At 54.7% G+C, this 23,900-nt stretch overlaps 1 protein-coding gene across 2 annotated transcripts; it reads left to right on the forward strand.

The window, feature by feature from the left end:
• Nucleotides 1–648: 648 nt before the first annotated feature.
• NFATC4 (nuclear factor of activated T cells 4) lies at nucleotides 649–23,451 on the forward strand. Of its 2 annotated transcripts, none has more exons than XM_029580850.1 (10): nucleotides 649–1,145; nucleotides 10,838–11,804; nucleotides 12,233–12,395; nucleotides 15,191–15,390; nucleotides 16,057–16,229; nucleotides 16,387–16,527; nucleotides 17,136–17,191; nucleotides 18,737–18,863; nucleotides 19,209–20,252; nucleotides 22,364–23,451. In XM_029580850.1, the coding sequence occupies exons 1-10, from the start codon at nucleotides 1,043–1,045 to the stop codon at nucleotides 22,429–22,431; spliced, it is 3,042 nt and encodes a 1,013-aa protein (XP_029436710.1). In that variant the 5' UTR covers nucleotides 649–1,042; the 3' UTR covers nucleotides 22,432–23,451. The 2 variants fall into 2 exon arrangements, with proteins under 2 accessions (XP_029436710.1, XP_029436711.1); XM_029580851.1 differs by lacking the exon at nucleotides 649–1,145 and adding an exon at nucleotides 1,902–2,092.
• The last annotated feature ends 449 nt before the right edge of the window (nucleotides 23,452–23,900 follow it).

Raw genomic sequence — 23,900 nt, forward strand, 5'->3', positions numbered from 1 at the left:
CAACGTTGGAAGAAGCAGAGACCACATGTCCCACAATGCACTGGGAGGTAAACCGAAAAAGCAGGGATGGACCCAAAGTAAAACGTAAAGGGTGGAATACAGCACGGACAGCTGAAGGAACGCAGGGAAGAGGTGGCCGGGATAAAAGCTGCACAACTTTTATTGCAAAAAAAAAAAAAAATTATAAGAGATAAAGTACAATTACAAAATAAAAAAAGAAGAAAAATCAGGATTAAGACCAAATCAAGGAAGCAAGAAAAATAAATCCTGGGTAATAAAAATCCAAGGTAGGAAGAATTAGGAATAAGAATAACGGTAAGCGGCCTCAGACCTCATCGCAGCCGCTTTAAATGCAGTTCCCTTCCAAGCCTCTCCAGACAGGAGGAAAGCTAATGGCAAAAAAAAAAAGCAGTGAGCTGGGGCCCTGGGAAGGAGAGGGTTAATGGGTCACGGCCAGCCAATCGCAGCAGAGAGGGAGGAGGAGGGGAGGGGGGGGGCCCATTCCAGGCCGGGCCAGGTCCCAGTAGGAAGGGCCGGGAGTGGAACCGCAGAAGAGAGGGGCGGGCGGGCGATGACATCACGACCACACTCGGGGGGGGGGGGGTTAAAATCCAGAGCCCTGTCATTCCTGTCTCTTTTTTTTTTTATTATTCACAAATTTCCAAGGACGGAGGGGAGAGAGCGAGAAAGAGAGAAAGAAAGAAGAGAGAAAGAAAACGTGTGGAAAAGAGAGAGAGAGAGAGAGAGATGCCATCATGCTGAGGGAAGGTGTGGCGAGCCACTTTAAAGTTGTTCCTGTCCCGTGGCAGGAGGTTTCGTGCGGCGAGCGGGCACTCGGGCATCGCAGCCTCGCCGGCTTGCCTTAACTTTCTGGGGCGAGCAGGAACGTTTAGGGAGGAGAGCACCTGACCCTCTCTCTCTCTCTCTCTCTCTCTCTTGTTCTGGATTTGTCCTGCAGTTGGGACGGGGGGTCCTCCTGGTTTTTTGTTTTGGTTTTTTTTTTGGAGGGCAGGAGAGGGCAACGCTTCCTCACTGAGCCAGGATGGGAGCAGCCGGGGGTGAGGATGAGGAACTGGATTTCCGACTGATTTTCGGGGAGGACGAGAGGGAATGCGCGCCACCGGAGCCGGGACTTCAGGGGCAGGGTAAGTTACGTGCGGAGTCCCCGTCCTGCCACACACGGGGCCACTCAGACGCACATTTGTACATACGGAGATGCGCGTATGTACAAATGGCACAGGCAGGCACCCAGCCGCACATGGAGACGTGCAGACGCCGATGAGCGCGGAGCTATGATAGGCGCAGACCTCGTTCCACACGCATAGTCCCAGGCGCGGGCATTCTCCCCAGAAGCATCCCATGCAGACACGCGTGCAGATGCACACGGACGTGTCCACCCCGGTCAGCTCGCTCGGGCATGCACCTTGCACACGGGCAGGAGCGCAGGACCCGTAGGCTGCGTGTCCGCCGACAGGGAACACACGCTGCAGACGGACGCGGCCCGATCACAGCTGACAGGGCCTGGGGGGGAGGGGGATAAGGGGGGCAGTTGTTGCTGGGTCTCCTTAAAGCCCATAGCTGTCTCGCCCCGCACATGTTCGCGGCGGGAGACCCAGCCGTCACAGCGCCTGGCGGGCTGGAAGGCTACGGAGTCCACGGCAAGCTGTCTCGTTTTCTGGACCCCGAGGAAGGAAGTGACCGTCCCAAGCTCCTCTCTCTGGCCTTACGTCCCTCTGTCCATCCATTCCCGTACGCCCTGTGCATGCACGGCTACAGATTAAGGGACTGCAGGCTGACGTTAGGGGCCTGAGGAAGTTTCTCTCCCTCTCCCTCTCCCCGCTCCCCTCCCCATCTCTTTCCCTTGGGCCTTGTTTTCCATCTCCCTGCGTCTTTACGATGCCCGCTGCGAGCCAGGCAGGGAAGCCGTCCATGCTCGCGCACGCATCTCGTGCCACCAGGGCTTGGCGCGTCTCCGATGGGAAACAGATGGGCGCCGCCTGCCCCACGAATCCCCAACCAGACTGTGTGTGACTGTGCGGCTCCCACCCCTGCCCTCTTGTCGGGCATCCTCTGTGGTCGGGGCAGGATTCAGGTGCGTTGGCCGAGGTACCCTGTGTAGGTGGGGGGGGGTGGGGGTCTCAGTACTGGAATAGCAGGGGGGGCCGCTGCACCTCATCAGGACACGAGAGCGGGCCGGTCCAGACCCACGGCCTCGGATGCAGGGTTCGGGAGCGGAGCAGCAGTGGTGCGGCGGGGCGACCCGAAAAGCTGAGGAAATTGTCTTGAGAGGCTTCCGAATCCGGAGAAAGGAAGAACAAACGGAGAGGCAAAGAATCTCAGCGCTGCGGGGAGGGTCCCTGAACTTCAGCCGGAAGAAGGCTGTGAGTCGAAACGCCAAAGAAACTTCAGCTGGGAAGTTACAGAGCAGGAAAAGCCGGAGCGGAGAATTTGTAATAGAGGAAGAAAAAAAAAAAAAGAGAGCGCACGGCAACGAGGCTGAATCAAAGCAAGCAGGAGAAAGACAGCAAGGACAGTTATTTCCTTTAATGTACACAAGAGCGTTCCTGACTCAGACACTTTAAACAGAAGCTGAGAAACGGTTACAAGGCCTGCAGAGCTCCAGTGCGAGCCCGGCCAGAAATGCTCCTCCAAGCTTTGTGCAAACTCTTCCAGGCTGTATGAAGAGAGCAGAGGGGGCCAACGCGTCAGCTGCGGGCCGCAAGGAGAGGCCCCGCGCCCCGCAGATACCCCAGCACCCAGCCCTCAGGCTCCCCAGGCCAGAGAGAAGGGTGGGGGGTGGGTAGGAGGGGTGCAGGCCTCCCATTGCTGCCTGCACAGCTGGACGGAGGAGCTTCCAGACTTAAATACGGTGGCAGGATCCCGATTAAACGCGCCCCCCCCCCGTGAGCGCTCCGGGCAAGGCCTGCAGTTTCAGTTTCAGAAGGTCCGGTTACTTAGGTGAGTTTCGGTGGAAGCACCCGGAAGTCCGGCAGAGTACAACCCCAGGGGCTCGATAATGAAGCAGTCGTGACACGGAGAACCTTTCCAGGCAAGACCGCGTCCTGCGGCCTTCTCGGTAACCCCGGCGAGGCGGGCACTGAAGCTCGGGTGCAAGGGCACCCGTCTTGAACCTGGCAGAGGACGTGGGGGACCCCCTCGGCTTTGCATCCCTGCCTCGTTACGGCACGTGAGGCGCCTCGCGGGTCACGGCAGAAGGCTGCGCGCTCGGGCACCGCTCGCAAGCCACGTTCTGAAGCGGGGAACGCCTTCAGGGCCTGCCCGCAGAGAGGGCGCTGCCAGCAACCGGTACCTTCCCCACCCCCACCCCAGCCCGCCACGTTTCCGGAGACCCGTGGTGGGAGGAGCCCAGCGTGCCACCCCGTGCGCCCACAGGGGGCCGGACGCCGCTGCAGTGAGGGAGGGGAGGATCCGGCTAGGGGTGAGCGAGCCGACGGCGCCATCCAGCACGAGGCGAGAAGACCGTCTTCCGCCAGTGAAGAGAGAAGGAAAGCTCGCGCCACCATGCGGAAGCCCTCAGTGAGGAGGAGGAGGAGGGAGATGGGGGTCAAGACGGGAAGAGTCACTCCCGCTAAGACGGAGCTCCCGGACGGCTTTCCAGGGCTGCAGGGGAGCAGCAGGACGAATGGGGAGCAGGAGGGCTCGGCGCGCCCGGGGAGGGGAGCAGAGGCTGCCGGAGCGGCCGCTCTGGAAGGTGCGGTCCTGCCTCGTGGGACGCGGCGCCGATGGGGGAGGGGAGGAGGAAGAAGGCACGCCCAGGACCTTGGAGACACGATGGATAGCGCGAAAGACGCACGAAGGACGGGCTCTGATTGTGATATTCTAGTTAATAATTTAAGAGTATATGGTTAATAATACACGCGACCTGCAAACAGTCACAAAAAAAAAAAAAAGTTTATTTACAGAGGTATTAGGCTCTAATGAGGGTCAAAGTGAAAAAGAAAAACGTGACAGCTTAAAAGTAGTCCACGAGAGGCCACAGAAAAATTTACAGTGTTAAAGGTTTACTACTTATATTTTTTCATACTGGTTGAAACCATGCAAAAGATTTGGGGTCTAACGGATACTTCTCTTGAAACACCCCCTCCACCCCTACCCATCTCCCCCTTACCTCTCGCTCCTCTTTCCCATCCACTCCCATCACCCCCTCACTCATCTCCCTCACCCCTCCTCCCCTTCCGTCCTGGCTGCTCTTACCTCTCGCACCTCTACTTTCTCTCCCTCACCATTACCACAAGGGAAATCACTTAATTTTAAGCTCAGGTTGGCTGTGCATGCCACATTTGTAGCCTCCTGCCTTGCCCATCATGCTCGCTGAGTGGCCCCTGCTGCCGATGCAGCCTGCTGATGCAGTGCACGACAGCCGACGTGCGTCTCTGGCCCCGCAGCATTCGCTCCCGAGCCACTGCCTGTGGCTCCGATGCAGACGAACTGCTCCCGCACACGTGTGGCCTGCCTTCACTGAAAATATTTGTCCATTATTGCCTACAAGCATATTTTGGATGGATTGATTCTGATAACACTTGTTTGTCCAGGAAACATGAGGCTGCAGTACCAGCAGTGGCCTTAAGGTGTCACTATAGTCTATTCAAATAAAAGGATGCTGCCACCTTGTGGCCACTGATGGAGCGCACCTCCATGGAGAGAGTCCACGATATGCCACATAATCCAAAGTTCTAAGTGGTTTACGATAAAAATATACATAGGTACAACAAAACTACACAGCACAATAGATTTAAGTCTTCTATATGTGTATAATGTGAGTAGGAGCATAGGAGGTGCATTAGCAGAGCTGTATGTGTGTGTGTATTGAGGGCAGGAATCTGGAATAGCAGGGGGTGGTGCAGAGCTGCACGGGGAGGAGGACAGGTTGCTGCAGATTTGAGTTTTCTCAGTGATGGGCTATAACCTTCGACATCGCCAGCGGCATTTCCTGTATCGTTAGGGAGTATGTCGGGGAGGGGCAGCTGGGGATATGACCCTGATCTGGAAAGTGTGAAGCTGTGTTTTGGTTTCGGACAGGAAGTGGCTGAGGTAAGGCCGGTGGAGATGGAATGTTGGCAGAGATAGGCTCGGGGAAATTTCCAGCTATTGAGGAATTTTTTTTTTAACAGTATCAGGGTCCCTAGAGCCAAACTTAGGCAAATTCTACCCATTAATTACTTTACCAGAAGGCCAGTCAAGTAGAATATACTCAGGATGGAATTAGAGACACTGTGTGGTATCAATATTAGAATAGCAGGGAGTTTTACAGGATAGGAGTGAGGTGCATGGGCAGAGCTGTGTGTGAGGGTCTAAGTACTGGAATAGCAGGGGGTGCTGCAGAGTAGGAGTGAGGTGCATTGGCAGAGCTGTGTGTGTGAGGGTCTCAGTACTGGAATAGCAGGGGGTGCTGCAGGGCAGGAGTGAGGTGCATGGGCAGAGCTGTGTGTGTGGGATCTCAGTACTGGAATAGCAGGGGGTGCTGCAGGGCAGGAGTGAGGTGCATGGGCAGAGCTGTGTGTCAGGGTCTCAGTACTGGAATAGCAGGGGGTGCTGCAGGGCAGGAGTGAGGTGCATGGGCAGAGCTGTGTGTGTGGGATCTCAGTACTGGAATAGCAGGGGGTGCTGCAGGGCAGGTGTGAGGTGCATTGGCAGAGCTGTGTGTGAGGGTCTCAGTACTGGAGTAGCAGGGGGTGCTGCAGGGCAGGAGTGAGGTGCATGGGCAGAGCTGTGTGTGGTGGTCTCAGGTGTGGAATAGCAGGGGGTGCTGCAGGGCAGGAGTGAGGTGCATTGGCAGAGCTGTGTGTGAGGGTCTCAGTACTGGAATAGCAGGGGGTGCTGCAGGGCAGGAGTGAGGTGCATTGGCAGAGCTCTGTGTGGTGGTCTCAGGTGTGGAATAGCAGGGGGTGCTGCAGGGCAGGAGTGAGGTGCATTGGCAGAGCTGTGTGTGGTGGTCTCAGGTGTGGAATAGCAGGGGGTGCTGCAGGGCAGGAGTGAGGTGCATTGGCAGAGCTGTGTGTGAGGGTCTCAGTACTGGAATAGCAGGGGGTGCTGCAGGGCAGGAGTGAGGTGCATTGGCAGAGCTCTGTGTGGTGGTCTCAGGTGTGGAATAGCAGGGGGTGCTGCAGGGCAGGAGTGAGGTGCATTGGCAGAGCTGTGTGTGAGGGTCTCAGTACTGGAATAGCAGGGGGTGCTGCAGGGCAGGAGTGAGGGGCATTGGCAGAGCTGTGTGTGAGGGTCTCAGTAGTGGAATAGCAGGGGGTGCTGCAGGGCAGGAGTGAGGTGCATTGGCAGAGCTGTGTGTGTGAGGGTCTCAGTACTGAAATACCAGGGGTGCTGCAGGGCAGGAATGAGGTGCATTGGCAGAGCTGTGTGTGAGGGTCTCAGTACTGGAATAGCAGGGGGTGCTGCAGTGCAGGAGTGAGGTGCATTGGCAGAGCTGTGTGTGAGGGTCTCAGTACTGGAATAGCAGGGGGTGCTGCAGGGCAGGAGTGAGGTGCATTGGCAGAGCTGTGTGTGAGGGTCTCAGTACTGGAATAGCAGAGGGTGCTGCAGGGCAGGCGTGAGGTGCATTGGCAGAGCTGCGTGTGAGGGTCTCAGTACTGGAATAGCAGGAGATGCTGCAGGGCAGGAGTGAGGTGCATTGGCAGAGCTGTGTGTGAGGGTCTCAGTACTGGAATAGCAGGGGGTGCTGCAGGGCAGGAGTGAGGTGCATTGGCAGAGCTGTGTGTGAGGGTCTCAGTACTGGAATAGCAGGGGGTGCTGCAGGGCAGGAGTGAGGTGCATTGGCAGAGCTGTGTGTGAGGGTCTCAGTACTGGAATAGCAGGGGGTGCTGCAGGGCAGGAGTGAGGTGCATTGGCAGAGCTCTGTGTGGTGGTCTCAGGTGTGGAATAGCAGGGGGTGCTGCAGGGCAGGAGTGAGGTGCATTGGCAGAGCTGTGTGTGAGGGTCTCAGTACTGGAATAGCAGGGGGTGCTGCAGGGCAGGAGTGAGGTGCATTGGCAGAGCTGTGTGTGAGGGTCTCAGTACTGGAATAGCAGGGGGTGCTGCAGGGCAGGAGTGAGGTGCATTGGCAGAGCTGTGTGTGAGGGTCTCAGTACTGGAATAGCAGGGGGTGCTGCAGGGCAGGAGTGAGGTGCATTGGCAGAGCTGTGTGTGGGGGTCTCAGTACTGGAATAGCAGGGGGTGCTGCAGGGCAGGAGTGAGGGGCATTGGCAGAGCTGTGTGTGAGGGTCTCAGTACTGGAAGAGCAGGAGATGCTGCAGGGCAGGAGTGAGGGGCATTGGCAGAGCTGTGTGTGAGGGTCTCAGTTCTGGAATAGCAGGGGGTGCTGCAGGACAGGAGTGAGGTGCACTGGCAGAGCTGTGTGTGAGGGTCTCAGTGCTGGAATAGCAGGGGATGCTGCAGGGCAGGAGTGAGGTGCATTGGTAGAGCTGTGTGTGAGGGTCTCAGTACTGGAATAGCAGGGGGTGCTGCAGTGCAGGAGTGAGGTGCATTGGCAGAGCTGTGTGTGAGGGTCTCAGTACTGGAATAGCAGGGGGTGCTGCAGGGCAGGAGTGAGGTGCATTGGCAGAGCTGTGTGTGAGGGTCTCAGTACTGGAATAGCAGGGAGTGCTGCAGTGCAGGAGTGAGGTGCATTGGCAGAGCTGTGTGTGAGGGTCTCAGTACTGGAATAGCAGGAGATGCTGCAGGGCAGGAATGAGGTGCATTGGCAGAGCTGTGTGTGAGGGTCTCAGTACTGGAATAGCAGGGGGTGCTGCAGTGCAGGAGTGAGGTGCATTGGCAGAGCTGTGTGTGAGGGTCTCAGTACTGGAATAGCAGGGGGTGCTGCAGGGCAGGAGTGAGGTGCATTGGCAGAGCTGTGTGTGTGTGTGTGAGGGTCTCAGTACTGGAATAGCAGGAGGTCCTGCAGGGCAGGAGTGAGGTGCATTGGCAGAGCTGTGTGTGAGGGTCTCAGTACTGGAATAGCAGGGGGTGCTGCAGGGCAGGAGTGAGGTGCATTGGCAGAGCTGTGTGTGAGGGTCTCAGTACTGGAATAGCAGGGGGTGCTGCAGGGCAGGAGTGAGGTGCATTGGCAGAGCTGCGTGTGAGGGTCTCAGTACTGGAATAGCAGGAGATGCTGCAGGGCAGGAGTGAGGTGCATTGGCAGAGCTGTGTGTGTGTGTGTGAGGGTCTCAGTACTGGAATAGCAGGAGGTCCTGCAGGGCAGGAGTGAGGTGCATTGGCAGAGCTGTGTGTGAGGGTCTCAGTACTGGAATAGCAGGGGGTGCTGCAGGGCAGGAGTGAGGTGCATTGGCAGAGCTGTGTGTGAGGGTCTCAGTACTGGAATAGCAGGGGGTGCTGCAGGGCAGGAGTGAGGTGCATTGGCAGAGCTGTGTGTGAGGGTCTCAGTACTGGAATAGCAGGGGGTGCTGCAGGGCAGGAGTGAGGTGCATTGGCAGAGCTCTGTGTGGTGGTCTCAGGTGTGGAATAGCAGGGGGTGCTGCAGGGCAGGAGTGAGGTGCATTGGCAGAGCTGCGTGTGAGGGTCTCAGTACTGGAATAGCAGGGGGTGCTGCAGGGCAGGAGGGAGGTGCATTGGCAGAGCTGTGTGTGTGTGTGTGAGGGTCTCAGTACTGGAATAGCAGGAGGTGCTGCAGGGCAGGAGTCAGGTGCATTGGCAGAGCTGTGTGTGAGGGTCTCAGTACTGGAATAGCAGGGGGTGCTGCAGGGCAGGAGTGAGGTGCATGGGCAGAGCTGTGTGTGAGGGTCTCAGTACTGGAATAGCAGGGGGTGCTGCAGGGCAGGAGTGAGGTGCATGGGCAGAGCTGTGTGTGAGGGTCTCAGTACTGGAATAGCAGGGGGTGCTGCAGGGCAGGAGTGAGGTGCATTGGCAGAGCTGTGTGTGAGGGTCTCAGTACTGGAATAGCAGGGGGGTGCTGCAGGGCAGGAGTGAGGTGCATTGGCAGAGCTGTGTGTGAGGGTCTCAGTACTGGAATAGCAGGGGGTGCTGCAGGGCAGGAGTGAGGTGCATTGGCAGAGCTGTGTGTGAGGGTCTCAGTACTGGAATAGCAGAGGGTGCTGCAGGGCAGGAGTGAGGGGCATTGGCAGAGCTGTGTGTGAGGGTCTCAGTACTGGAAGAGCAGGAGATGCTGCAGGGCAGGAGTGAGGTGCATTGGCAGAGCTGTGTGTGAGGGTCTCAGTACTGGAATAGCAGGGAATGCTGCAGGGCAGGCGTGAGGTGCCTTCTGGCTCATATAGGAATGTATGCATTTCCCCTCTTAGTTATTTTGATCGCCTTTCTCTTCCATAATACAGGAGAAAGGGGGGATGTGTCTTTCACCTTACTCACACAATGTGGGGTATAATTCCCACTGGGAGCCACATAGCGGGCTAATAATCTCCTGCCTCTTCCTGTCTGCCACTCCTTCGCCTCAATGTCTGTGTTAAGCGGCTGTAAATGTATCCAGCCCTCACCAGTACCAGGGTCCCACATTCCTACAGTGCCCCCCAATACTCTGCCTGCATGTGGGGGCCGCACTGCCATAGATATCTTCCTCGTAAATCTCTGGCCCTCTCATTCTCTTTATTTTTTTTCCTCTGCTTCTCTCTCTCTCTCTCTCTCCTTCTGAGCTCGGGCCTTTTTTTTCTTTTTTTTTTCATTTACCCTTTTGTTTAGAATATTTTGGGTATTATTATTTAGATTTTCCAACATACGTTTTGACTTAGGCCCTAGGCCTTTGGCAGGGAGGGTTGCCAGGGTAACGGAGCTCCTTGCGCCGGGAGAATGTCGTGTGTTCTGGCCTGGTGGGTGGTGGTGGGGGCCTTGGTAAGAGAGATGGGAAGTTAATTGACTCCATGTGTTATGTCCTTTCTCAGCGTAAGGAAGCAAAGTCAGCATCCACGCCACCCCGCCCCGCACCTTACCCTCCAGCACGAGCAGGGAGGGTTCACGTTAAGCCTGGCCGACTCGGGGGGGGGGGGGGGGTGAAACTTGGCCAGTTGCGATTTCTAATTTCAGCCCTGCAGGACGGGCCCCCCTGAGGAGAGACGCAGCCGCGGTGAAAGAGGCCAAGCACGAGGGCTCCCTGATGAGAGCCAGGCGAGGGGAGGGTGAGAAAGAGGAGCCAGAGGCATCCGGGATGATGACTCCCTGATGAGAGTCGGACGGTAAAAGAACTACCGGTAGACGCTGTGCACGACGGCTCCCTGATGAGAGACAGGTCGGGGAGGGGGAGGGAGGGGGTGCGGAGTGGCAGACACGGGCTCTCTCCACACACACACACGCCCCCCCTCCCCCCGCCCCTTGCCCCCAAAACATCAAGAGGATCCCCACAACCAGTCCTCCCGTAAGCCTAAGCGATTCAGGGCCAATGGGAACTTCCTTAGAGCTGTGGCCCCTGTCGGGGGGGGGGGGGCCCCCAGCAGCAGTGGGAGCCTCCTCACAGCACTCTCGGCCCACTGTTTGCCAGAGAGGAAATTAGATGGCCTGCGTTTCCTCCCCTGGCTAGCGATTTATCCAATACCTCCCATCTGCAACCTTTCCGCAGGAAAACACATTAATGCCTCATATTAATTACTGTCTCCCTGGGCAACGAACGTATCGCTGGTACTGCGTGCCGAAAGAGGCAGCAGGTCTGGAGGGGGCCAGGGCGAGCAGTCTCCAGCCAGTCAAAGGGGAGCTCGGGCCGGAGGAAGGCAGTATGGGCGGCCGGGGCGGGGGAGGGCCACGCCTGCAAGGGTTAGAAGGTCCCGGGATGGTGCGGGAGAAGGATTCAGCAAATGCCACCGCACTAAAGCCTTCCCCATCCACGAGAGAGAGCTTTCTGTCAGCCCGTGCCCTTCTTATCTCTCCGCAGACCTGGAGCCGGATGAGCTCTCCCCCTGCTGCAAGATGGCCGCCGACGACCTCCCCCCCTCCACCTTCGCCGCTCACCAGCCCCTGGGCATCCCCCGACCCGGCCTGGGCTACCGGGCTGGCATGCACTCCCCGCCCCCGCGCCCGGCCCCCGCAGCGGACCTCAACGACACCTACGAGAGGCAGCCGGCCCGCTACGTGCAACTGGGCGGGGGCTCCCGCATCCTGGAGTGCCCCAGCATTCAGATCACCACCATCTCCCCCGCCGAGGAGGGCGTCTACGCCAACGGCTGGGACCCCGGGCCCCCTCGGGACCACCTCTACCTGCCCCTGGACCCCTACAGCTACCGGGAGGCCCTGATGAGCCCCAGCCCCGCCAGCAGCCACTCCTCCTTCAGCTTCTTCTCCTCCGAGGCCTCCTCCTGCGACTCCCTCCAGCAGATGTGCGAGGATTTGGACTCCGAGCTCAACGAGGCGGCCTCCCGCTGCTCCCTGGGTTCCCCCGCCGGATCCCCGCAGCCCTGGGGCGAGCAGTGGCCCCGCAGCCCTTCCCTCTCACCCTGCCCCTCTCCGCGGGAGGACCCCTGGCCTGGCCGGGCCTCCCGCTCCCCTTCGCCCTGCGGGAAGAGGAGGCGATCCGTTTCCGAACTGCGAGCCGCCTCCCCGGCGCCGCACTCTGGGAGGGGAGATGGTGGAACGGCGGAGGAAGGCTCCCCCGTCGAGAGGGACCCCGCCTGCACCCTTCCCCCGTCAGCGGAGCCGGACAACATCCCGCAGAAGGCCAGGAAGACCTCCACGGAGCAGACGGTGGCCCTGGTGCGGCAGGAGGAGGCTGCCGGGGGCGGAGAGGACACGGCCGGCGCTTACCCCCCCTTCCGGAAGGAAAACGGCACCATGGATTACCTGGCAGTGCCCTCTCCCCTTGCCTGGACGAAGGCTAGAATCGGGGGTCACATCCCCATCTTCAGGTGATGTTTCTTCATTTCACGTCTTACCCCCTGCCTTAACGCCTCCTCCCAGAGTCTGTTCCACTTCTGCTCCCCCTCTGCCTTTCCACCTTTACTCTCATTGTATGTTAAGGTATCATTTCTCCTGGGGGTTTGTTTTTTTTTCCCCCTCTATAACAGGCTTGATGTCTCTGCTTACATTTCGCAGACCACACATCTTCTATGTATACACAGAGTTGTCAGGGAGACCAACCCACCCCCTTGAATCGAGAGACCAGATCATACCCTGCTGACTCTTTCGCAGCTGTGCGTGTGTTTGTGGTTTTGGTGGTGGGGGTGGGGGTGGGAGGAATGCTCGGGTACTGTAATAGCAGGACATGCTGTGGGGGCAATACTGAGGTGCACTGACAGCTGTTGTGTGTCTCCTCCTCACCCTGTCTCCTGCTCAGGTCATCGGCCTTGCCCCCTTTGGACTGGCCACTCCCTAGTCAGTATGAACAGTATGAGTTGAAGGTGGATGTCCAGCCACGCACACATCACAGGGCCCATTATGAAACCGAAGGCAGCCGGGGGGCCGTGAAAGCTTCCCCGGGGGGTCATCCCATAGTCAAGGTAAGGACAGCCCTCCTTCAGTTACGCTGAGAAAGACTTACTCTATCAACGCAACCAGTCAAAACGACTCGGCCAACCAACTTCAGACTAGGGTCATCAGATGGTTGTGTCATCAGAAACGACACTCCCACCCCATTCAGTGTACTTTTGGACTAGTAGTCCTGTCTTTCTAAGATAAACTATAACTACAAATGCCACAGGTGCAAGAGATACAGTGGGGCAGAGCCAGGACTGTCTCAGCCAATCCCCCATGACCTGGAACTCTATGTTGACCCTACTGAAAGCCCTTCTGACAGTAGGCCCAGGGCTTGCTCAGACTGAAATGAGAGAATTATTCTGTCACATCAAAATATCTTTCTAGGTTTATGAGCTGTTCGGTACATGCAGTGGATGTGGTGGCGGTGGCAGCCATTTTGTTTCCCCCCATGAGATCATCAATGACACACTTCCTCATGTCACATTTCATTCTTGCTCAGAAGCTGTTAACATGTCACGAGAGTGCAACACGGAGGGGAAAACTTGTTGGGATTATGCTGAAGTAAGATGTGGTGCATGTATGTCATCAATGACATCACTGGTATACAAAATGGCTGCCAGACCACACACAAAGTCTGCTCCTTTCCTCTCCTCCTCTCTCTTCATATTTTTCGTCCCCACCATTCTTCCGTCTGTTGTTTTCCTCTGGCTTTGCTTTCTCGCTCGCCGAGCCCCCAGAGCTGTCGAGCTGGAAGAAAACCTTGTGCCTGGCCTGGTTTCTCTCCGGCACCCCCTCTTCCAGGTGCATTTTAGTACCTGAATGCTGCTGGAAGCCTCAGGGGCTACAGGTTTCACAAGGCACCGGGATAGTACACGTCCCCACATCGACCTCTTCTCCTCAGACTTCCTGCCTCTCACCCCCCCCCCCCCCAAGGGATGTATGAGGGGCGTTTTGGGCCCCCTTTGCTCTCATTACTGTTCACTCTTGCCCTTAATCTAACCTCCTCTAGACTTGCCCCCCCCCGGGCGATTGTCCCATCCACTCCCCCACCTTATTCTCTCGCCACGCCTCACCCCTTTCCTGGCATCGCATAGCCGCTCCCCTCCACTCTGCCCACTGCAGATGAAATCCAGCTGGGGGCTGAGTCCTGCGGAGCGAGCTCCAGCCCTGGCCTTTCCCACGCTCTCGCCCCTCTCTCTGTCCTCACTCAGTCTGCCTGTCTCTCTCTTTATCCATCTATGCTTTCTGGTGTGGTTGGGTTTTTTTCTTGTATCTTTTTGTCTTTGTTTGCCTCACTCTGTCTCCTTCTCTGTTTCCCTCTGCTCCTCTCCAGCTTTTTGTGTGCGTTCTCCATCTCGTGCCCTTCTCTTTTTCTCCGACGGCCGTGAACGAGACTGTCTCTGGTTTGCCTGGAGGGTTCTCTTGCCGTTCTCTGGGCGAGGTGGATGCTTTCCCATCTCCGTGAGTGAGGTCAAAATGTACCCTTGCAGGTCTCTGTGCTATTTTTTACTCTGCGTTTGGGAGACAGTGGGGAGAATGCATTTACCACCTGTGCCCCAGTGACCTGTACCACTGGCCCAATCTCCCACCACCGCTGCTTCCAGAGACTTCTTCACAAGGGTCTCCTGCCTCAGCACTCTATCACGCGCCCTCTTAATCTGTCTCTCTCTCTCTGGACATGTGTAGGCTCTGTGTCTGTCTCTCTCTCTCTCTGGACATGTGTAGGGTCTGTGTCTCTCTCTCTCTCTCTCTCTCTGGACATGTGTAGGGTCTGTGTCTGTATCTCTCTCTCTCTCTCTGGACATGTGTAGGGTCTGTGTCTGTCTCTCTCTCTCTCTCTGGACATGTGTAGGCTCTGTGTCTGTCTCTCTCTCTCTCTCTGGACATGTGTAGGGTCTGTGTCTGTCTCTTTCTCTCTCTGGACATGTGTAGGGTCTGTGTCTCTCTCTCTGGACATGTGTAGGGTCTGTGTCTGTCTCTCTCTCTCTCTCTGTACATGTGTAGGCTCTGTGTCTGTCTCTCTCTCTCTCTGGACATGTGTAGGGTCTGTGTCTGTCTCTCTCTCTCTCTGGACATGTGTAGGGTCTGTGTCTGTCTCTCTGTCTCTCTCTCTGCTTTCCCATCCAGGATCAGAGGAAATGGAAGAGCCTAGGCTGTCTCATTACTCCTCTCTGTTCTCCAGTGATGCCCACACCTACCCTCTCACCATGCGTGAACACTGTCTTCTGGGAACGGGAGCCACTTGGGAAGAGGGTAGAAGTCTCCTTAACCTTTAGTCATACAATAAAAATAAAATAAAGATGTTTTATGCATCAGAAAGCATAGCGAGAACTAATGTCCCATTCCAGAGGCAGAAGCAGGAAGTAATGACGGTTTAAGGATGTGGGGAAGGAACAATTACATGGCTCGGATTATTTACTTATGAATATGAGTACAGCGAGCTCAAGGCCGGGATACCCCCCAGGTGCAATGGGGGCACCCTTAATCTGTCCCCGGCAGGAACCCAATCCAGGATTAAGCCCTGCTGGGAAGGGACTTGACCTGTGTGGTCAAGCTCCAGGTCATCAAGGGCAAACTGAGCCAACTTGGTTTTACTCCCCCCATTTATGCAGTGGGCACAAAAACCAGGACTGGTCAGCCTAGCAACACAGCCACTGTGCCGAGATGACCACCTCAATCCATCGAAGACAGTGAGAATTTTTTTTGGGGGGGGGGGGGGAGGGGAGGGAAAATGGGGATGAGAGGTAAGGGCTAGGCTCCAGTGACCCTGTAGTTTGGGGGGAGGTTCACTGCCCCCTCTCCCGTTTGTGTCTTCCAGCTGACGGGGTACAGCGAGAAGCCGCTGACCCTCCAGATGTTCATCGGCACAGCAGACGAGAGGAACCTGCGGCCGCACGCCTTCTACCAGGTCCACCGCATCACCGGGAAGATGGTGTCCACCTCCAGCTACGAGGTGGTGACCGGCGGCACCAAGGTCCTGGAGATGTCTCTGCTCCCCGAGAACGGCATGGCATCAAAGTAAACAGGGACACAGGAAGGGAGTCCAGTTCGAGGGGGGGGGGGGGGGAGCGAGTTCCAGGTCTTTGAAGAGATGGATAAATCATCATCAAGCTTTATTGTGCCTTTCTTGTGTGGTAGGAAGAGGCATTTGGTTAGAATATCTGTACGTTTTCCTTTCAGGAGCGGAGGTTTGGTTGTAATGCCTGGGCATTTATCAGGTGCTTAATTATAATACTTTATGTGGCCATAAGGGAGGGATTTTGTTGCAGTACCTATTTGCTATGTTTTCAAGTGACCAGTGTTTGATTGTAGTGTCTGAGCATTCACCATGCAGAGATAGGCAACTTATATACTGCCTGTGCATTGTCCGTTCAAAGACAGCCATTTGAACATAATATCCTGGGCGTCATCCCATCAAAAGTAGTTGCTGGGTTGCATTATAATTTTCTATAAATCGGCATTTGATTGTGATGTCTGTTCATCGTGCTCTCGGTGTCAAGGCATTTGATTAACGTGCCTGAACATTATCCTCCCGGAAAGGAAGGCCTTTGGTCGCAATGCCTGTGAATTATCCCTTCAGAAATAAGCATTTAATCGCAATACTTGGTATCGTCACTTGCCCGTGCATTGTCTTTTTTTTTGTGGAGATATTTGATTGTGGTTTCCTGTGCATTACCCTTCCAGCATTGACTGCGCAGGGATCCTGAAGCTACGGAATTCGGACATCGAGCTGCGAAAGGGCGAGACGGACATCGGGCGCAAGAACACCCGGGTGAGGCTGGTCTTCCGCGTGCACGTGCCCCAGGGCAGTGGGAAGGTGCTGTCTCTACAGGTGGCCTCCATCCCCATTGAGTGCTGTGAGTATTCCCGTACATGACACCGGCGACCTCAACCTGGCCCTGGCAACCTTGAACCGTCTGGCCATCCGATATCTTTTTCCACGTGTCTTTGGTTTCTCCTTACTGTCTTATTTTTTTTTTCTTTCCTCTTCCTTCGGTGCTGCGGGTTCTGTAGCTCAACGTTCAGCACAGGAACTTCCCCAGATCGAGAGCTATAACATCACAGCATGTTCGGTCAATGGGAGAGAAGAGATGGTTCTCTCTGGCTTGAATTTCCTTCCGGAGTCAAAGGTCATCTTCCTGGAGAAAGGCCCAGGTAAATTATGCTTTTCTGATGATTAGTTGAGTAGTTGGTTGACACATAGGTCAATGGTTGGTTAATGGGTTAGTTGATTGGTTAATGGGTTGACTGACCGAAGGACTGATTGGCTGATTAATTGGTTTATAATATTGCACTGATGCCATCATCATGGATTAATGGTTATTTTAAAGAGCTAACTGGTTTATGGATGCTGGCCAGGAGAAAAAAAAAGAGAGCTGTGGTGGTTACAGGGTTTGGGTGTTGGTAGGGAGAAAAGAAGAGAGAGCGGTATTAGAGGCTGCTGGGGTAAGAGATTTCTGGCTGGAAGGGTTATGGACAGAGCAGCAGCCATGAACAGAATTTGGGGCTTCAGTTGCTTTGATGTTGCATCCAAAGATCGAGTCTGTTAAAATTACCATATAACCGCAGAATCACAGGAAAGTAGGAGTCCTGATCAGTGGAAAGATAAGAGGGATGACTTGGGCAGTTGAGAGCTGGGGGAATGTATTATTTGGCTGCAGATTCTCTCCGTCATGGATGGATTTGTTGTCTTTTGGATTAACGGCGAGATCCGTTGACGCACCAGAGGTTGATGGAAAGTGCATTGTACTTTACCTCCACAGATGGGAAGCTGCAGTGGGAGGAGGAGGCTGAGGTGAACAGGCAGAAGAGCAACGAGGTAAAAGGAAGCTAATTCCGGCCTAGTTTAGGAACTCTCTCCCACAAACCAACATTTGGCATCACAGTTTCAGCGTGCTCCAAGGAATGTTTCTGATCAGTTCACTCAAACTCTTCCTCTTATCTGAATGAGGAAAGCAAGTAAACTATTCACAGATGTTTTTTCCTGTCTCTCTCCTTCCGACTTGCAGGTGTGAATCTTCCACACCACCTTGTCTCCTATGTTCTCCTCTCCGTCTATGGCCATCTCTCTCTCTTGTTTTACTCTGACTGTAAATGTCTTTCTTTCTCTCTTGCTACGTCTTAGCCCATTCTACTCATTTTTCCAAAGCAAGGCAGAAAAGAATCCTCAGACTTTTAAGTCAGGCCTAAGTCCTCCAAACTAAACTCTGTCTGCCCCAGAACATAAAAAAAATTACACAAAATTAAAGGCAGACACTGTTTGATATACCTTAAAGTATATGCTTATGTTATTTCTAATCATATCCCAGAGAGAGGTTAAATCCAAACCCCTAATCGGACTCAGGCCCCCTCGGCAAATGAAAATAAGAAGGCGGTTTAGAGACTGCGAATCAAGAGGGGAAGAGAAGATTGAAGGGGAACTGCCTGAAACCTATCGGGAATAGTCTGTTACATGGAAGGCAGCACCAATTTTAACCCGGAGAGAAGTGTTTACAAAGATATTTAGGCGACATTTTAATCTCCAGAGCAGTTGGCCTGGAGAGGAGGCCATTTTGTTTTCTGTTGATGTCACTGTTGACACATGTCCTCTCTCACGTCGGATCGGGCCAGGGAGACGGGCAGCGTTTTGGTCTCGCGTTGGCATTCCGCTTGCTTACGTGGGAGGCTGCAAATGTGTCGCAGCTGTGCGCAGCAGTTCAAAAAGAAAAGAAAATTGAGCAGAGTACCATTAGGTCACTGGGCTTAAGCTGAAGCTGAAACACGATGTGCGTATGTGTGTCATCCATGACATCAGGAGGCGGTCTTCAGCTTAGCCAGACCGAGCGCACATCTGCAAAAGATTTACATTTCTTCAAAGGCGGCAGCAAAGGAATGGGAGAATGAAAACAAACAAACCTGGTATTTGACTGGGTTTGTCCAGAAAGGAGAAGGGGGGATCCCATTTCCTCTGCATTTCATGGGCTGCAGTGCCACCTAGTGGCTGCCGAAACTTTCGCGACTTGGCTTTTGATGCTGTTTACAGCCCTTGGAAGGGGAAGCGAAGGGAGGGCTTGGCCGATGCTCTGCAGAGATACCTTGTGGCCAGACTTAGGGTCCATGTTGGCTGAGTTCCAGGGTTTATGGCCTCTGGCCGAGCTGAGCTGGGCATGGGATAGGGGAAGCTGTCGGTGGCAGAGCCCACTAGAGCTGATTCCAAGTGAGCTGGAAGCCCTGAACGGAGCAGGAAGGTACTGTCAGGCCATAGAGAGGGGGGGGGGAAAACAATGTTCACCGCCGGTCCCCCTTTGTCGTCCCCTCCGTCCATGACTCTCACTCTCTCTGTCTGTACAGTGACGGTCTCTCTCTCTCTCTCTTTCTCTCTCAGCACGTGCTGTCCCTGGAAGTTCCAGAATACGGGAACAGGAGGATCCCCAGGCCTCTGCAGGTGCACTTCTACGTATCCAACGGCCGGCGCAAAAGGAGCCCCATGCAAACCTTCAAATACCTCCCTGGTGAGAGACGCATCCATGCGAGACGAGTCATGCTGCATAACTTCCTATTCAGGACAAAACTTCTGTTCCCCTACCCAAATTACACCGAATAACTTTAAATTAAGGATTAAAATGCCGGCACCCTCAGTCCCTCATACGTTAAGCTTATGCTGTATAACTAATATTATGATAAAAGCCATGCTTCCCTCGCTATACCTCATACACCTGTTATACTACATACATAACCCTATAGTAAGGATAAAACGCCCACCTTCTCACTGTACCTCATACACAAGTTATAATGTATGATTTTATGCTAAAGATAATTGCCTGGCATTAATTATAGTTTAATATTCTTCATTACAGTTATTTTTAAGGAAGAACCAAGTCATGAAGTCTCCGTCAGTCCCTTTTCCTCCCTGCCGTTCTCCCCTCCCTGCCTCTTCCCTCTCCCCCAGCCTGAAGCTGGGCCCTTTGAGTGTACAAGCCCTGAGATGGACCTCTCCCCCTCGTACACCCACCTGTCTCCAGTCCCTCCCCACTGTCACAAATTCTGCGACCTGCCGACTGACAAACCCTACTACTCGCTGCGCTCTCATGGTGCGGAGAGCCCAAGGCAGGGCTTCCCGGCGCCCCCAGAGTGCCGGGGGCCGTACAGCGGGGGCTTCTCGGAAGCCACGCCCGTGGGCTTCGAGTGTCCCCCCGCCTATTCGGAAAACAGCAACGGCCTGGTGGGGGGCCACCTGGCAGTGCCTGCCAGGCACAGCTCCCACGCGGCGCCGCCAGGCTCACCTCACCTGCCCCCCCCTCCTCCTCACGTGGAGGCGCTGCCCCCCAGCCCCGTGCCCTGGTCCCCGCAGCCCCCTGCCTACCAGGCCAGCCGTTTGGGCTACTCTGGTGCGCCGCAACCTTTCAGCGTCTCCGCCACTTTGTCTCCGCACCGCGGTGTCTCCCCCGCGAGCGGTGAGCGCGAGGAGAGGCCGTGGGAGGATGAGGAGGAGGGGGCCGATCCGGCGCTACGTGCCCACGGGGGTGCCGCCCGCCCTGCCGAATTGGTGCCTGCCTCGTGCTCGTTCCCACCCCCTCAGCTGAATCTCCCCCGGGGCTTTCTGCCCCCGGATTCCCCGCACCCCTGCCGCGTCCTGTCCACGCCAACGTCCAACCCTCCTCTGCCGGCGAGCCCCGCGTTCCCCGCCCCGCCTGCGGACTTCCAGCCCTTGCCACAGCCCACGGTGGGGAGGGGTGGCGTGCAGGGTCTACATCAGGGGGTCAAGAATGGGGCCGGGTTAGAACTTGGCACCTCAGCTGACCAGGCCACCAATGCAGGAGAGGGACGTGGGGGTCCGACCCCGGCTGCTTACAGCGACCCCTTCCATGGAGCTCCGGTCGAGGGGATAACGCTGGAGGAAGGTATGAGAAACCAAAAAAAAACAACCCAAACTGCAGAGAGTGTGGCTCATAGGAGCATAACTGAGGCTTAGATAGGGTGTGGAAATGAGGAGGATGGGAGGATCAGAGGTGAAGAATACATTTACTGCATGAAATCGTTAAATTCTTTCCATGCATTGCAGCCCCACTGTCTGTGTATCACTAATTCCCTCTGCCCCAGGGCAACTGGTATTCCCTTCTGGCTTCAGCGAGAAAAGGAACTCACTTTCTGATTACTCTGCCTCGCTCTTTTCTCTCTTCTGCCCAGACGGTGGACGTCGTAGAAACGTGAAGCACGACGGCAGATAAAGGCACTGCGGCCCGTGCAATCTGCCCAGCCTCGCCTCCCTCGCAGTCCCCTTCTCCCTCAGAGATCCCCTGTGCTTCTCCCATGCCCCCTTGAACGCGGGCACTGTTTCCCCCACTGCCAACACCGCCCCCCACTGGGAAAGTGTTCCAGGCGTCCACCACCCTCTCCGTGAAGAAGTATTTCCCCAGATTACTCCGGAGTTTACCCCCCTTCACCCTCATCTCATGAACCCCCTCCTTTCCACTGAAAGAGGCTCGTCTCCTGTGCATTTAATCCCTGGATGTGCGCAAATGTCTCTATATCATCTCCCCTTTCCCGCCTTTCCGCTCGGGTACACATTTAAATCTCTGTCTGTGCCCATGTGCTTTATGGCGAAGACCAAGGACCATTTTGGTAGCCAAATGAGGTCTCACCAAAGACTTATACAGAGGCAATATCACCTCCCCTTATCTACTGGCTATTCCTCACTCCTGTGCACCCAAGCATCCTTCCGGTTTTTGCCGTCACCTTATGTACCTGTTTGGCCACCTTAAGATCATGCATTAAGATCACGCACAGATCCCGCTCTGGTTTTGTGCACAGAAGAAGTTCACCCCCCTGTGCTATATCACTCCCTTGGGTTTTTATCACCCAAATATCATGTTTTCCACACCTTCCAGGGTGTCTACCTGGTTGCAGATTTTGGTATCATCCAGAAAAAAACACAAAGCAAACCTTTCCTGATAGCCCTTCCGCAATATCGCTTAGGACAGTGTTCAACATGGTGGTAAATGACGACCCACCACTGGTAACGCAGCCCTTGCTCGGAGTGAATCCCATTTAGCACTACTCCTTGTCGCCTCCTACTCAACCGGTTTCCTAACCCAGTCGGTCACTTTACGGCCCACACCAAGGGTGCTCGGTTTGTTTATCACGTGGCCTACGTAGTGCCAAAAGGCCTTACTGACATCAAAGTACACCATATCCAGCACTCTCCCCTGATCCAACTCGCTGATCACCTAGATGTTGACTAGGTTTGTCTGACAAGACCTACCACTGGTAAAACAAAGAAAAGAATACCATGCTGCCTCTGATCCTGTACGTCACTGGATTCCAGAAACCCGCACCGTCCTCTGTTTTAGCAGCGACTCCATTAATTTTCTCACCACTGAGGTCAGGCTGACCGGCCTCTAGTTCCCAGCCTCCTGGTTCCTTCCAGTCTTCATGAACAGGAACCACACACCGGCCTGTCTTCCATCCTCGGGGACCACCCCCGAGCCTAAAGAAGCATCGAAAAGGTCCCGCCAGCAGGGCTACCCACAACCTCTCTGACTTCCCTGAATACCATCCGGCCCTGTGGCTTTACCCACGTTCAGGTTTGCCAGCTCCTCGAGAGCAGAATCTTTTTAGAATTGATTGAGGTCTATGTCACTTCCATTCCTATATGTGGCAGTTTTTCCCTGTCCCCTAATCGTTTCTTAGTGCTTTTTAACTTCTGTAAAAAGTTGGGCGGGGACAAAATATATTCACCGGTCGGGTCGAAAGTTGGGCTGGCAAAGGTGGAATATGGGCTTGGGTGAGGCTCTTTTTATAAGGAGTCAAAACTGAAAAGCCTCGAAGATTCACCCGTAACCCGTGGCTTCCTGCTTTCTTTCTTGCTTCATTTTGATTTGTTGATTTGTGTCTCGTTCATCCTTTTGTTGTGAGTTCATGGATTATTTCTTAAGCAGGGAGACTCCTGAAGGGAGTGAGGCTGTTGTAATTCATTTTCACCACCCTCCCTTTTTTTCCCCCCCACCTATAGTGAGTGAAATCATCGACAGGGACCTGGGGGAGTTCCCGGAGACACAGCCCCTGGAGAAGCTGACGTAGGACCCACCCCGAACCGATTCTGGCCTCCGCTCCTCCCAAGAAGGATGACCCCCTCCCCAAGTGCCACTGTCAGCTGCGACTGCCGGAGCTTTCTGCATCCTCTGCCCTCCTTGTCTGCAGCTGCCTCTCTCGCCCCCCTCTCTGAGGATGTGGCAGGGTGGGCATGGGGGGGGGGGGGATGTCTGTCCTGTCCTGCACTGTCCCAACCTCAAAAAGAGAGGTTCAGAAAAGATCACGGAATAGGGTTAAGAGAAAGAGAGAAGCAGTTCCCAAAAGAAGCAGAGATTTAGAGAGAGGCAGAGAGAGAGAGAGCAGAGGTGAGAAAAAGGGGGAAGAGAGAGGCAGAGAGACGGGAAGGAGGTGGGAGAAGCGGGGAGGGATAGAGATGAGGAGGAGGCATCGAGAAAGCGGGAGGGAGAGGGAGGCAAATTAATGAAAAGAGTGGGGGAGAGAGAGGCCAGATAGAAAAAGGATTGAAGCGTTGCATTAGAGACGGCCCCAGTTTATCTGACCATTCTCACTCACACCCCGGTGCATTCTGGCACCTGCGGTTTTGTTTTCAAAGGGAAGAGGCAGAGATACCGCAAGGGGGGGGGGGGATGTAGGTAGGGATAACCGTGGTGGGGGGCCGGCAGGGCCGGCCTTAGCCCCGTCGGCCCCCTGTGTGGGTTGGGGGAAGAATGGCGCCCTATCTGGTCCCCTTAGAGATACAAAGAAGGGGGAGGGGATGGGGACAAAGCCCCCTGAAGAGCCATGGTGGCACCCGCTGCACGGCCCCCGAGTGGGGGGCAGCCCTCGGGTCACCCAGGCTTCCTTCACTTGCCGGTTTCCAGGATTTCCGCCTCTTGTTACTATAGAAACAGCCATAAATAAACCGCGGCCAGCCAACCAAAGCCTTCTATAAGATTTTTGGATGCCTTTTTATATAAAATAAACTTACGTTTCTTATCTTGATGTTGATATATTTTTTGATACTTTTTCCTCATTTTGTAATTAAAGACTAAATAAAACAAAACGTTACCTCGGTTTCCTTGTTTTTGTGTATTAAAAGCGTGAACAGCGCTGGACAACCCCAGAGCACATTCATTACTATTTATAAAACGCCATACGTGTACACAGCACTGTACAGTCAGCAGTGCTTACTATTATAAAGCACCGATATACACAGCACTATACAAAGCAATGATTACTATTTATAAAGCACCAACACTGCATATAGCGCTGTACATTCAGAGTACTGCTTTGGATGTGCTTTCGGAAGCGAAATGCATTTTGTTTCTAAACTGAAACAAAAACAAAATTGCATTGTTTTGCTTATGTTGTGTTTTAAGGGACACTAGCCCTGGCCCAGTCACCTGCTGGAAAAAAAATATCTGCGGTGCCATAAATATTTACAACTGCAAGTTGTAAATATTTATGGCCCGTGGGTCTGTGGAAATCCAAGCGGCTGGGCCCCCGAAGGAGCAGCA

Source organism: Rhinatrema bivittatum, chromosome 16 (genome assembly GCF_901001135.1).
Source record: "Rhinatrema bivittatum chromosome 16, aRhiBiv1.1, whole genome shotgun sequence".
NCBI lineage: Eukaryota > Metazoa > Chordata > Amphibia > Gymnophiona > Rhinatrematidae > Rhinatrema > Rhinatrema bivittatum.